This window comes from Oncorhynchus tshawytscha, linkage group LG04, assembly GCF_018296145.1.
Source record: "Oncorhynchus tshawytscha isolate Ot180627B linkage group LG04, Otsh_v2.0, whole genome shotgun sequence".
In the NCBI taxonomy this organism is placed as follows: domain Eukaryota; kingdom Metazoa; phylum Chordata; class Actinopteri; order Salmoniformes; family Salmonidae; genus Oncorhynchus; species Oncorhynchus tshawytscha.
Genome location: NC_056432.1, coordinates 43,190,043 through 43,204,713, shown reverse-complemented (window position 1 = coordinate 43,204,713; position 14,671 = coordinate 43,190,043). Strand labels below are relative to the sequence as shown.

The 14,671-nt window shown below is 41.5% G+C and overlaps 1 protein-coding gene across 1 annotated transcript in view; it reads right to left on the bottom strand.

Moving 5' to 3' along the window:
• Positions 1 to 14,671, bottom strand: part of LOC112249531 (collagen alpha-1(XXVII) chain B) — a 137,780-nt gene that overhangs the window by 89,522 nt on the left and 33,587 nt on the right. Inside the window, exons 5-7 of the mRNA XM_042320760.1 lie at positions 7,764 to 7,817; positions 2,051 to 2,104; positions 1,639 to 1,692 (exon numbers count right to left, since the gene is read on the bottom strand). Coding sequence (XP_042176694.1) covers positions 1,639 to 1,692; positions 2,051 to 2,104; positions 7,764 to 7,817 — 162 coding nt within the window. The remainder of the gene's footprint in view (positions 1 to 1,638; positions 1,693 to 2,050; positions 2,105 to 7,763; positions 7,818 to 14,671) is intronic.

The window sequence follows — 14,671 nt, the reverse complement described above, 5'->3', positions numbered from 1 at the left end:
ACACAACAACAGAGAGAGCTGAAAGAGACCCCCTTCTTCCCTATTCAGATCGGAGTCTATTTTAGAGTGAATGAAAGAACCTTGACTGTAGCCTAGACCAGATGGTCTTTCACCGTCAGCTTGTCCTACTACGTAACAGATTGTTGTTATGCCAGGTTTAGACTTTTACTGCTCTCGTACAAATGTGTCCAAAACAGACTACATGAGTATTGTGTGTGTTGCTAAACAGATCATTACGGCGCCGGTGATAACTTCTAAATTAGCACCCGGATCAACCCTCAAGTTAAATAGTACAGTCATCTGTCATTTCAGGTAGACTCAACCATAGGCTCAAACGAAAACAAATACTATTTGAATCCAGGTCAGCACCAGTTGGTTCGAGGCCTAAAGTTCCCCTGGCTGTACTGTACTCAGAGTTTCTGTTTCTTCCTGCATTCACAGATTTCTTCTCCCTCTGGCAGTGGACCATGTGTGGAATAACCATGAATCACTGCCTGCCAGCAGTAATTTAGGAGAGGTAGTGTCTCCAAGTCTTTTTCCACCAGCTTTTATTGTATTTTCTGGTAATGAATAACATGTGTTTGCTGTACGGCAATCAGGTAACTTGAATGTAATATTTTTTGCAATGATGTTTAAAGTAAAGTTTTGTGTTGAGTCTTGTGAAAATCCATACAGCTAATTATGTTTTCCATTAGTCAACAAATATCTGTATCCCTAACATGGAATAAACTGTGTGTGTGTGTGCGTGTGTATGTCTGCGTGTTTCCGAGTGCATGTGTGTGTGTGTGTGTGCGCATGTCTATGTGTGTGGTTACATGTGTGTGCGTATCTGCTCATGCATGTGCCTGCGTGCATGCCTGTCAGTGCATGATGAGTATGTGTACGTGGGCACAGAGCAGATTTCCTTCTTCCCACCTGAGTGTGTGTAATAGTCTCCCATGGTAAATGATTAAGCTGTATTACAGGCCCAGGGCAAGGGCAGGACTGGAGTGAAGTCCGCAGAAGTGCATCTTAAGACAATGACTTATGGATGAACACATACGTCTCTGTACACTAGCAATAGGATGTGTGTAAATTGAGTTGAGACAGTACATGAAAAAGAACTCAAGCTCTATAACAAAATGCCATTAAGATTTCAGCAGAACACTACTGAGTATTGAGGACAATTGTCAAAGAGAGGGAATTACATCATTTATTTTACACTGCGTGTGATTCCCACTGATTCCCACCCAAAAAAGACTCTCCTCAATCACCCTCATCGTGTTGGAAGCATTGACGATGAGGTCACAACCCAGCTAGTATGTTCCAGCTATTCCAGAGTGTGAGCCTGAAGAAGAGTCGGTCTGAACACAGGTGCACTAATGTACAGTACTACTACGCCTGCACAATGTTAGGCTCCTCTCCAAACAAGAGAAGAAACATCCCGTGAGAAAAATGCTCTTGGCTTCGGTCCTCCTAAACAGTCCTTTCTGAGAAATTCCTGTTGAACACTGCTCATAGGGATTTAGGAATGGGCAGGCAGGGTTGGGGTGTAGCGTAGAATTTAGTGCACTTCAATGTGGTCCTCTGTACTCATTCGAAGAATCTGATTCATACAGTATCATGTGTGGCAGGGTTACAGGTAAAGTGGTTTCCTACCTTTCTGCTAACTTGACCAGTCAGTCCAGGGGGTCCTGAAGCACCACGGTCTCCCTATAAAGATAATATTGATTTATACAGTATATACTCTTCATTCTCAGGCTAATTGTAAATAACGAATACATGTAAAACCAGTGATGTCATGGAACATGTCTCTGCTACTTTAGTTGCTGAATGCCAGTTAAGACAGATAACACATTAAGTCATATCGGACAATTGAAGGAATTGGGTTATCGCAAAGCGTGTTTCCATTTTCTCGAGTAACTCTCTATGACCGAAGCAAAAATTCTCTGTAACAGATAACTTATTACATTATTGAATTATGACATTATCCAGAATTATTACTTTATCCGGTGTTACACTCTCCTTTTCAGAGAACGACACAGTGAAACACGAAACACAAGATGCTCACTCTTTCTCCTTTTGGTGCTCTGCCAGGTGAAAGGCCAGGGTCTCCTTTTCGGCCCTTGAACACACACACACACACACACACACAGAGACAGAGAGAGCAAAAAACAAACGGTTTAGTTTAGACAGATTCCGCTGATTCCCATGACGTCTTAGTCTCCAAATAACGAACAGATGTAGATTTCTGAAATATTTAAAGAAGGTTCAGGACGGAAACCTCCCCTCAATAATATTAATTGCTGATACGTTTTGGTGCAAGCTGCTTCGGCCAAGCCCGGATATTGATTTCTCCCTCATACTTAGACTTAAACAGCCTACTCAATGTTATGAGTCAATGTTAGGTCTAAATATAATGGCTTTATTTACATGTTCTCTACCATGACATGCAGAACTCAAGCGCTAAAGTTGACATGAAGGCCTACGGTACTCACTGCCGGTCAACGTTAGTGATCCGGCACACGCACGCAATAGCTTGACGTAATGGTGCATTTGCACATTCTCTGCAGAGCTATGCTGTTTAATCACACAAAGGTGGAAACATTACAGTACATGCTTGCATGCAGTGTAAGGGAGGGAATGGGTTCACACACAATAGTAGCAGTTGTGTTTACACAAGACAGAGTCCATTAATATTTCAGTTTACAGCAAAGCCTCTGAAAAGCCATTGGGAGTGACCAGGCACATTCCTTGTCCTTTTCAGGCAGCAGTGGGATGTGGTCTGATTGCTGCTGTACTCCAGGGAACTGGGAAGGGCTTACTTTTAAATCTTACTAGTGTACCATAAAGACGTCGGACACTATTCATCTATGGCCTCAATCACATATAAAGTCAGGACCCTTTTAGGGGCCCTCGTGATGACCTTTCATTTATAAGTCGGGCCCAGAGTTTTTACTGGTCAAGTCAGGTGGAAAGGAAAACAACCGTCAACACATGTTAATGGAGCCATTCAAGGATTAACACAGAAACATTTGCAACCAGCTGTAAAATCTGTGTTTGTTCAAAGGAATTGGATCAAAAGGAAAATGATTTTACAAACACTGGGCTTCTGAACAAACACTGTATGTGAGTAACTTTTATGAATGCTCTCCGGCAGTTAACGACTTTCTCCTGTGTGCCTACAATAAAAAAAAGATTGGGGAGCGATTTTACATCTCCACCTCTGAATGCACCAGGCCTATTTCAGCAGGTACTCCAGGTAACAGTTCTAAAACTGTGAAAAAGGCTTAAACGGACACAAAATAATAAAATTATTCCACAAGGTCATTGATGGTGGAAATATAAGCTTCTCCATTATCACCTTCATTGCACCATTAAATTATACATTTTCATATGAGCCCCAACTTGGCATGAAAACCGGCACGTGTCCCAAACAGCACTCTATTATCCTTGTAGTGCACTACTTTTGACCAGAGCCCTGTGAGCCCTGGTCAAAAGTCGTGCACTATGTATAGGCAATAGGGTGCCATTTGGGACACTGCCAAGGTCTTTCTTTAAATGTCCCCCAGACCAGCCTCACCTGGACACGAATGGGGAAAGGAGGTTGTAACTGGTGCCAACATCTACACTCGGGAACATTGTAGGATTTCACTGTCCATCACTCTCTTTTATCGGAGAGGAAATTTAAAACAAGTGAAGCAGTTTAGTTACACTTGAGAGCCCATTGTAAATAAAAAAAATAAGTTATTTAATTGTTTTTCTTAAACTCTACAAAAGTCAGCTTTCTCCGTCTCACTGTCTATATCAGAAGTGTCACGGGCACAGTTCTAAGAGGACAAGACCACATACTGGGTAATTGCACTGGGGTTGTGTCAAAAGGGACAGGGGTTGCACTCAAATGAGCTTTTTCCATCTTTCAAAAGTTGCGTGTATATACAGTAGGTCAAAGTGAGATGGACTACCTTTGGTGACGCGCCAGCTCAACTACTACTCGCTATATCCTCTCTCTCTCTCTCTCTCTCTCTCTCTCTCTGTCTCTCTATCCCTCTCTTTCTCTCTCCCTCTCTCTCTCTCTCTCTCTCTCTGTCTCTCTATCCCTCTCTTTCTCTCTCCCTCTCTCTCTCTCTCTCTTTCTCTCGCAAATCAATTTCAATTCAATTCAATATTGACATGACGTAACAATGTACATCTCCCTCTCCCTCTCTCTCTCTCTCTCTCTCTCTCTCTCTCTCGGCCTCTCTCTTTCTCTATGTTCTTCTCGCTCTCACACTTTCTCTAACTGTCTTTCTGTCTCTCTGTGTCGCTCTCTCTCCTTCTCCCTCGCTCTCTCTCCTTCTCCCTCGCTCTCTCTCCTTCTCCCTCGCTCTCTCTCCTTCTCCCTCGCTCTCTCTCCTTCTCCCTCGCTCTCCTCCTTCTCCCTCGCTCTCTCTCCTTCTCCCTCGCTCTCTCTCCTTCTCCCTCGCTTTCTCTCCTTCTCCCTCGCTCTCTCTCCTTCTCCCTCGCTCTCTCTCCTTCTCCCTCGCTTTCTCTCCTTCTCCCTCGCTTTCTCTTCTTCCATTCTAACACATAAATAAGCGTTTTGGTGGTATGAACATGGGCTCCAGTCAAAGGCTGGTATCGATGATTTTTTACCATTGTGAACATGGAGTGGAAAAAATACCAGTTGAAATTGAATGTGCCCATAAGGATTAAGTATGGAACAATAACATGAAAATGTTTCCATTCTAGTTTAGTAACTTATAACTTGTGAATTCATAAAAGACGCAGTCAACAGTCTCGCAGTTATCCATCCATCAATGATTCAGAGAGTGTGGAACAGTCGGCTATGTTTTATGACTGATCTGGGTGTACATGTAGTGAATTTTAACAATATATACACTATCTATACATTAACTATACATTAGCTATACATGCCAGGGACATTCAAAGATGTCATTCAAGCACAGTAACCTCCGAATGTATTTGCACCCTTGATAAAAATGAGCAAACAATATTATAAAACTGGTTGTTTGGATCCTGGATGCTGCTTGGACGAGCAGCGTTCCAAGCCGTGCAGTATTGGCCATCACAGACACACCTACAGTTTGTCTGCTAACAGTTCCATCTGAAAATGATCACTGTGCCTCCATAAGAATATCATGTTCATGTTGCTGTCCAAAGAGTCTCTTGTATTTATCTCAACTTGCACATTATTTACCCTTGCTTCCAGCCTAGCATTAAGTTTGGTACAGCCAGGGTTAATATACTGTATGCCTCGCTGTCTGTCTGTCCGACCTCGGAAACAATGTTTCACTTTTGAACTTCGATCTCTGTAGTACCACAGATAGAATGAACATTGCCCAGACAAGACAACCTTTTCTGAGAAAGTCGAAATCACACATCAACGTCATTATCTTGGACATATCCAAGTAAATGCCAATAGAAAGAAAATCTCAAACAAACAGAAATGCAGCTAGTGTACGGTCATTCCAGGTTCAATGTATGACATGACTGAGTTAGCTGAAGTTGGCTAGCGCAAGTGATGAGAACTTTATCCAGCCTGCATCGCAACTGTTTTGTATAGAACGGACGACCAGTCCAAAGATTTTTATTACTAAACCTAATTGTTCTATCTGTGACCAGTCCTTTTGCATAGCACCTACAGTTGAAGTCAGAAGTTTACATACACTAAGGTTGGAGTCATTAAAACTAGTTTTTCAACCACTCCACAAATTTCTTGTCAACAAACTATAGTTTTGGCAAGTCAGTTAGGACATCTACTTTGTGCAAGACACAAGTCATTTTTCCAAACAATTGTTTACAGACAGTTAATTTCACTTATAATTCACTGTCTCACAATTCTAGTGGGTCAGCAGTTTACATACACTAATTTGACTGTGCCTTTAAACAGCTTGGAAAATTCCATAAAATGATGTCATGGCTTTAGAAGCTTCTGATAGGCTAATTGATATCATTTGAGTCAATTGGAGGTGTACCTGTGGATATATTTCAAGGCCTACCTTCAAACTCAGTTCCTCTTTGCTTGACATCATGGGAAAAACCAAAGAAATCAGCCAAGACCTCAGAAAACAAATTGTAGCCCTCCACAAGCCTGGTTCATCCTTGGGAGCAATTTCCAAACGCCTGAAGGTACCACGTTCATCTGTACAAACAATAGTACGTAAGCATAAACACCGTGGGACCACGCAGATGTCATACTGCTCAGGAAGGAGACGCGTTATGTCTCCTAGAGATGAACGTACTTTGGTGCAAATCAATCCCAGAACAACAGCAAAGGACCTTGTGAAGATGCTGGAGGAAACAGGTACCAATGTATCTATATCCACAGTAAAACAAGTCCTCAATCGACATAACCTGAAAAGCCACTCAGCAAGGAAGAAGCCACTGCTCCAAAACCGCCATAAAAAAAGACAGACTACGGTTTGCAACTGGACATGGGGACCAAAATCATACTTTTTGTAGAAATGTCCTCTGGTCTGATGAAACAAAAATAGAACTGTTGGCCATAATGAACATCGTTATGTTTGGAGGAAAAAGGTGGGGGGCTGCAAGCCAAAGAACACCATCCCAACCATGAAGCACAGGAGTGGCAGCATCATGTTGTGGGGGTGCTTTGCTGCAGGAGGGACTGGTGCACTTCACAAAATAGATGGCATCATGAAAGAGGAAAATTATGTGGATATATTGAAGCAACATCTCAAGACTTCAGTCAGGAAGTGAAAGCTTGGTGGCAAATCGGTCTTCCAAATGGACAATGACCCCAAGCATACTTCCAAAGTTGTGGCAAAATGGCTTAAGGACAACAAAGTCAAGGTATTGGAGTGGCCATCACAAAGCCCTGACCTCAATCCTATAGAAAATGTGTGGGCAGAACTGAAAAAGTGTGTGCGAGCAAGGCCTACAAACCTGACTCAGTTACATCAGCTCTGTCAGGAGGAATGGGCCAAAATTTGCCCAACTTATTGTGGGAAGCTTGTGGAATGCTACCCGAAATGTTTGACCCAAGTTAAACAATTTAAAAGCAATGCTACCAAATACTAATTGAGTGTATGTAAACCTCTGACCCACTGGGAATGTGATATAAAGACAGGGTATTTAGGATGAGGATGTCAGGAATTGTGAAAAACCGAGTTTAAATGTATTTGGCTAAGGTGTATGTAAACTTCTGACTTCAACTGTATGTAAAAAATTATTAATGACTGGTCTGTAGCAACATGACCAACCAGATTTTTGTCCGCACTATATCTTCTAGTGGAAGATTAAAATTGTGTGAAATTACTTATTAAAATAAACATTTTATGAAAATATGTAATAGAGCACTGCCTCACGTGCCTTATTGCTTAAATACAAATGCTGAGCTACATTGTATGCTCCCCAAAAATGGTAATATCTTCTTTTATACTATACAATTGCTAAGAGAAAGACATTTTGTTTAACAAGTCGCAATGGGAGGGTGCCGTATAATCATTTTGACCATCTTAATAAAAACATGTTTTATATATATATATATTACCTGTTAAACAAAATATTTTATGTATTAGTATAAAATAATATAATTTCCCCCTTTTATTTTAGCATTTTATTTTATACCGTTTTTTTTGATCATCTTTATCAAGGGTGCCAATTATTTTGGAGGCTGTACATTACCAAGCACTCCAGACAATTTTAGAGCATGGTGAGAACCCGAAAGAGAGAAGCTATTCATTCACACCCATACACTATCACTTACATCAGTCTCTATATTGGCCCTCTAATATTGGCCCAATCTAATAAATACATACCTTGAGTCCAGGGGGTCCCGGGCGACCAGGGTTTCCATGGGGACCAGGAGGACCCTGCAAAAGAGGAAGACGCAATGTTGAGGAAAATTAAGATTAAGGAGAAAACGGGTTCATCAACCACACATTTGTTTCAAAGGAGTCACTGGAATCCCTATCTGAGTAATGTTACCGCGTGTGGAGTTTCCATTCTCTGGTCAGAGCTGAGCGCTTTCTCTCTCTCTGTGTGTTTCTGTAGGTGCTCTGTAGGCCATATGCCAATGCCCGTCTGTCTTTTTGTATTTCTGTCTGTCTGTCTGACTGTTTCTCTGCCTGCCTGCCTGCCTGTCTGAGTTATGACATATGGATGTGATTTTCCTCATCACTTTTCCAACAGCATCCCAGAGGCTCACAGAGAAGAGTGAAGGCAAGGCCAGTCACCCATTCCTATAGTCACAGTGGATACTCTGTCTCTCTTACAGAAGTTGTACCACAAACTGTGGGTACATGTATACTCCTTTTGGACCAGGCCTGCCAAATGTTTTAGCAGGGGACAAACTAAATATAACAACCAGATATAAATCCACCGGTGATTAATGGTAGGATAAGTCCTTTTGGGGAAACAGAACATAAATTCCAAACTAACCAAGTCGGCCCCATTCAACAGGGACAGGGACCGATAAGACTAGGGCTGTGCGGTGACCGTATTACCACCACACCGGCAGTCACGAGTCATGAAGGAAATAAAATTCATGGTAATTAGGCTTCTCCAAGCTCTGATGCTGGTGATGGTCATTAGTAGCATACCAAACATGCTAACTGCCTGGTACTCAGCACTCTATTGTCCCTCTAATCACTCTGACATCAATGCAAATGTATTTTGAAAATCTGATCAAACACTTCATGAGAGCCCATGAGCTCATGTTGCGCAAAATTTCAATAGGCTATGCAATTGCACGGGAAAACAGAGTAATGGCCTCGACTAAAAATAGGATGATCAGCTTTCTATAGGCTAGGCCTACTATATTTATTACTCAACTTTCCTAATATTGAGAACATTGCTTATTTAGAACAGGAGTATAGCCTACCTGGCTGACATGAAGATAAACCATGGTGGAAAGCGTCCTCCATTCGCTATTTAAGTGCATAGATGACATGTATTTTTTTCCTGCTGACTCTGAAAATAATGGTCCATATCAAATCAAAACAAATTATAAGACATATATTATTTTGTGTATGTAAAGACAAGATGAAATGAAGAATAGTCTGATGGGTGACAATATTAGCCTATCACTTGTGAATTATATATTATCACTTGAGAATGATGCCCAGCATAAGAAACAATGCCTTTTTTGGGGGGACTTTTTCAAATCATAGTTGCACCCATAATGTAGCCGAGCCCATAGGCCTATAAGTTTCATTAGGTTTGTATCACAACTAAAGTGGCCAAATAACTTCTTAAAATGAATCCCATTAGTACGCTTTACAAGGGGTGTGTAGCCTAACTGGCATACATAAGCAGCGTGTGTGTTTCAATTTTGGGGAAGATCATTTTCAATATAAAAAGGCACCTTTATAATAAAAGCATTACATTTCGATTTAGAGCATTAAAGAAATGGAATAATTTATTTGAGCAAACCAGAAACCTTTCAATATATAGATTCAAACAATACTTTAGAGCCATTTAAATATAATACATTGGAAGGTTGTGCGGGACTATGGTAGATGAAGGAATCAATCTATCTTTTTAGACTGTTAAGAGTATTTATCTGGTCATTATGTTAGTGCATTATGTCTGTTTGTAACAGTGTGTTATATGTGAAAATGTGATCGTATTATAAATTGTATTTTAATGTTTAAGGACTCTTGGAAGATTAGTCCAAATGAGGACTATGCATAATTGCATTTGCGGTCCCTTTTGATAACGGTGTTTTCTGCTAATGGAACATTCGCACTCATAGCCTACTGCCATGTGCGCTTTGCTCTGCTTATAACGTGAAGAAATAGCCTAATAGTTGATCAATATTTTAAGCTAAACGTTCTGATCTGTTGAGTCAGCCACATTGTGTAAAAAAGTTTTTGGGATGCTAGTGATTGTATTAATTTGGGATCTATCGCATCGCACAACTGTCCCAAACTATGTTCGGAATATTTTTTCTCTCACACAGAATAGAATAGGTTGACCTTTGCACTATGTGGGATTGCAGATTCACATAGGCTAGTGCTTTTCATGTTCGTTCGGCCTACTCATATTGTTTTGTGACGAAAAGTAAACGTGGACAGTTTTTCTAATATTTTCAACATGCACCTCGAATTGGATAAGGACGCGCGCAGTTGCATCCCGATTGTGTGTGTCTTCACTTTTAGCCCGTGAGAAAGACCCGATCACGTGATGGAGCGTGCAGCACTCAGGGAGAAGAAAAGGGTATTCCGCCATGATATTCTTGGCATTATGAAGGGGTTGTCAATTTACTGACGTTGTGTGTACAGCCTGCGCAAAAAAAACAAAGCAGAGCTCAAGCAACTTTTTCAAATCATCATTAGAGTCACATCATGCAGCCTTACAATGTCTTAACATATAGCCCAAAGTTTGTAGAACAACTAAAGGTACATTAATAACTCTAAATTAAGCCTTTACGAAGACCTATTTCTTTGTTAACTGCTCAACACAGAATAGCCACATGTGTGCACTCCCTCAAATCATTTTATTATTTTATTCAGCTTTGTTCAATTTTATTCTTCATACTATAAAATAATGCCAAGGAATTCGAAGCAAATCTTGTCTGCTAAATGAACTAGTGTAGCCCACTGCCAGTTGGCATAGCCACATCAGGACCTAACATAAGGACAACTCAGAGTATGCTATTCTGTTCTTCTGAAGTAGACTACATTTTCTTCATGTCATGCTTTTTTAGACCTGTCTAAAATAAATCATGAATTTATTGGGAAGGTGTAGGCTATATTGCATGGATTTATTAGACTTTTTAAAATGTTCCAAAGGTATGCATCAGTTGATTGTGTGGAAGCCAGGAGATGCTAAATGTGTTTATGTTAATTACTGTTAATTACTGTGAGACTGACAGTTATTTGCTTGACAATCACCCGCTGACAACATTTTGACCGCCACAGCCCTAGATAGGACCCTTTGGAAAATAGCATAGTGAAGGTGTCTTGTGAGTATCCTGATATTAAATTATGTTGGAGAGAGATTAACTGCTGAGTTTAGACAGCGTTGGACGTGCTGGGGTTATGTTCATCACAAACACCTCTGGTGACAGGGATCATGACAGTTGAAGTTAAGACTTAAATGTGTTGATTTAGTTGTACATGAAAAGAAATGAGCTAAAAGCATTCTTGAACACAAAACCCTCTGACTCCCCAGGTTTCCTTTGTGGAGGAGAGAAGAGACAGGGGGAATTCATTTCAACCACATCCAGAGGACGAGGAGAGACAGAGGAGAGACTGACGAGGGACTGACAAAAGACAACAAAAAAAGACGGTGGAGAGACAGGGGATGGCCAAGTGCAAGTGTGTGGTTTAGTAATCCCGCCTGTCTCTGTTATTATCTATGCTTTATTATCAGCCTGCAGAAAAGGCAGCAGCTCACTCTCACCTCCACATGCTGCCCTGTCCCCTTAGCCCCAGGCCCAGCAAAAATAGCTGCACACAGCACACTGGCTGGACATATGGAGACACTTACCAGAAGCTCATCTACAGATTTTCTCTATTCAACCATTCAGTGCATCTCACTGGATTTGCATTAGCTTGATATTATTAAAACATATGGAAATCATTATCTCCAAATACAGAGGGGAAAGAAAAGAGAGAGAGAGATATACAGAGAGATACAGAGAGAGCGAGAAGACAGAGAGAGACAGAATGGTGGAGAGACAATATCGTTAGAAGTAGACACACATGCAGAAAGTAACAGGTTAGTTTACACATGGTGCAAGTAATCGGAAGGTAGAGATATGTGGAGACACCTGACTCTCTCACCCTGGCCTGGGCCTGACCAGGTTTACAATGTGGACCAACGATTCTTACAGGGGTGACGCGTAGAGTGTTATATTCTTCAATCATAATAATACTTTACTAATAATCATTTTATTTTAAGTGCTTTTCAAGACACCCAAAGTCACTTTAAATACACAAGAAAATCAGCAGGATCAAAATCAATAAAATCACACATTAAAATAAGGAAGTACAGTGCATTCGGAAAGTATTCAGACTCCTTGACTTTTCCCACATCTTGTTACATTCCAGCCTTATTCTAAAATGTATTCAATTGTTTGTTTTTCTGTGCCTGGACACAATACTGTCTCGGAGCTCTACGGACAATTCCTTCGATCTTATGGCTTGGTTCTTGCTCTGTCATGCACTGTCAACTGTGGGACCTTATATAGACAGGTGTGTGCCTTTCCAAATCAAGCGATTGAATTTACCACAGATGGACTCCAATCAAGTTGTAAAAACATCTCAAGGATTATCAATGGAAACAGGATGCACCTGAGCTCAATTTCGAGTCTCATAGCAAAGGGTCTGAATACTGAATACTTATGTAAATAAGGTATTTCTGTTTTTGTTTCGTTTTTTTAAAACCTGTTTTCACTTTGTCATTATGGGGTATTGTGTGTAGATTGATGAAGAAAATGTATTATTTAATCCATTTTAGAATAAGGCTGTAACGTAACAAAATGTGAAAAAAGTGAATACATTCTGAATGCACTGCTTATTCAAAGTACACTAAACATTAGACATTAGGACAGAATAAAAAATGGAGAACACTAAACAAGATGACAGGCTAACCAGGGAAGTGAATTAGACAAGAGAGTAAAAGCTAAGACAACAGATAATCAGCTAAGCCTGTATGGAGAGGTGTGTCTTTTAGTGTGGACTCGAAAATGCATATCGATTGTGAGGTTCTGACAAGGAGAGAGGGGGAGTTCCAGAGTTGGGAGACTGCACTGCTAAAAGCTGTTTTACAGCCCATTAATACAGAACAGACATTCTAACACGCTCTGAGGCCAAACGGATCGGGGAGAAACATGACGCCTGGAGCCAGATGACTTGAAGTCAGATAACAGACTTCTCAACGCTCGATTGTGCTCTACAACACGAGGGTTTAGAAATAAAAGGGGAGAGTATGTAGATCACATGAAATGACATCAAGGAAGTAACATAATGAAACTGTTAAATACAGTTAACTTAATATTGCAGTGGTTGGTATTCCTGGAAGAAAATGTGTGTGTACTGTATGAACAATACCCCAAATGTTATAAACAGTGAATGGAATGCCAGTACAGTGCCGAACGGCACTACGATCGACCTGCATCAGCATTCTGTCAGAACCCACTGATAGGCAGCTCCCCTTGGAAAGAACAGCAATGTCCTGATTTGGACCCAGGAACAATCATTTTGACATCCGCTTCAGTGGCACTACCAGGCTTCACTACACTCAGTTTCACTTTCCTTTCTACAGACTTTTCTTCATGACACAGTGAGCGTAATAATTAAATTAGCAATCATGCTAATGCCCTTCTCTCACTCCATTCAAGGCCTACTTCAGCTACTGCACTGCTAGCTACTGAACTACACAATATACCACCTTCACACTGCCCCTGCTGTCTGCACTGCACTGAGGGTCAGTTCCCTACCACAAAGCCTCCTTTGACTGCGGCCAAGGCACCAGGCCTTTCCCTATACGGCTGGGTGATATCGTCCTCAGGCAGGGCTTTCTTTGAGCGCTAGCCGGCTAGCCGCCCGCAGGCTTGACGACTGGGCTGAGGAACGCAGGTGTGATGCTATCACGTGTCTGAAGAGGAAGAGGTGGAGGAGGTAGTGGTGGAGGTGGTGAGACTGTCTACCCACAGTCAGACATGACACCTCTCTGTCAAGAAGAGATAGCGCTTAGCGAGCTAGCAAGCTAGTGAGTTTGCTCACGTTTACACAGCACCGACCGCCACCAACGCTACTACAGAAGCTGAGCTGTGAAGATAAATGGGGGATAGTTATACGTCTAGACGGCTCACGTGTGCTCTCTCCCTGTGTGTTGAGCGACGGTTGCTAGATTACATATCACGTCTCTGTGTCAAAGGTGAAAGGTCAAATGAGGTCAAGGGCTTCTAAACGCTTAGGTTTCACTACTTGCTTCAGTCCTGTGAAAATCGTTTTCATAATTAGTATCCACCTTCCAGAGCAATCAAGGACAGTTTCAGAAAGTTTACGATGGTCATGGAAAAGAAGCGGTGTCTTACTGCAATGCCATTGCACTATTTAAACGATGTATCATGTCTTTGTCCAGATTAGAAGCATCAAAGTGGTTCCTTTATGTTTCTGTTTGCTGAGCCAAAGAGAAGAGATATCCAGATCCACTTGACAGGCAGGCAGAAACTCAACCACTTACTTTAGCCATCATACAGTCTTGGGGGCGAATCTTAACTTTCACTTAAGTCACATTTTCACTAAGTCTCCCATTGACATCAATGCATGACTAAGTGAACATTTGAGGATTCGACCGCCCCATATAGTATAAGATATTGCACCGCCAAATCACTCAAGAATCATTCATTCCATAGTGAATTGGAGTGAGTGGTCTCAGGTTCTTGATCATGAATGAACTGTATGGTGGTAGTGTACTGGAGGGAGGTGGTAGTGAGCCCTAGGTTAGCTCTTAAATGAATTTAATGAGATGGGGACAAAGCCCTCTTTCTTCAGTTAAAGTGATTGGGTTCCCACAGCCTACCCCTCTGAGGCCTCGTCCCAGCCCCCAGCCCAGAGACACAGGGCAGGCATAGTAGCAGTCTCACAGAGTAGGCAGGTACTGTAGCTCCTGCACACGCACATACAGTACAACCTAGCCAGAGGGCATCTGTCTCTTTCTTAACTCACTTCCTGTACTCCATCCTTGACATCTATTTATCCCAAACACAGAA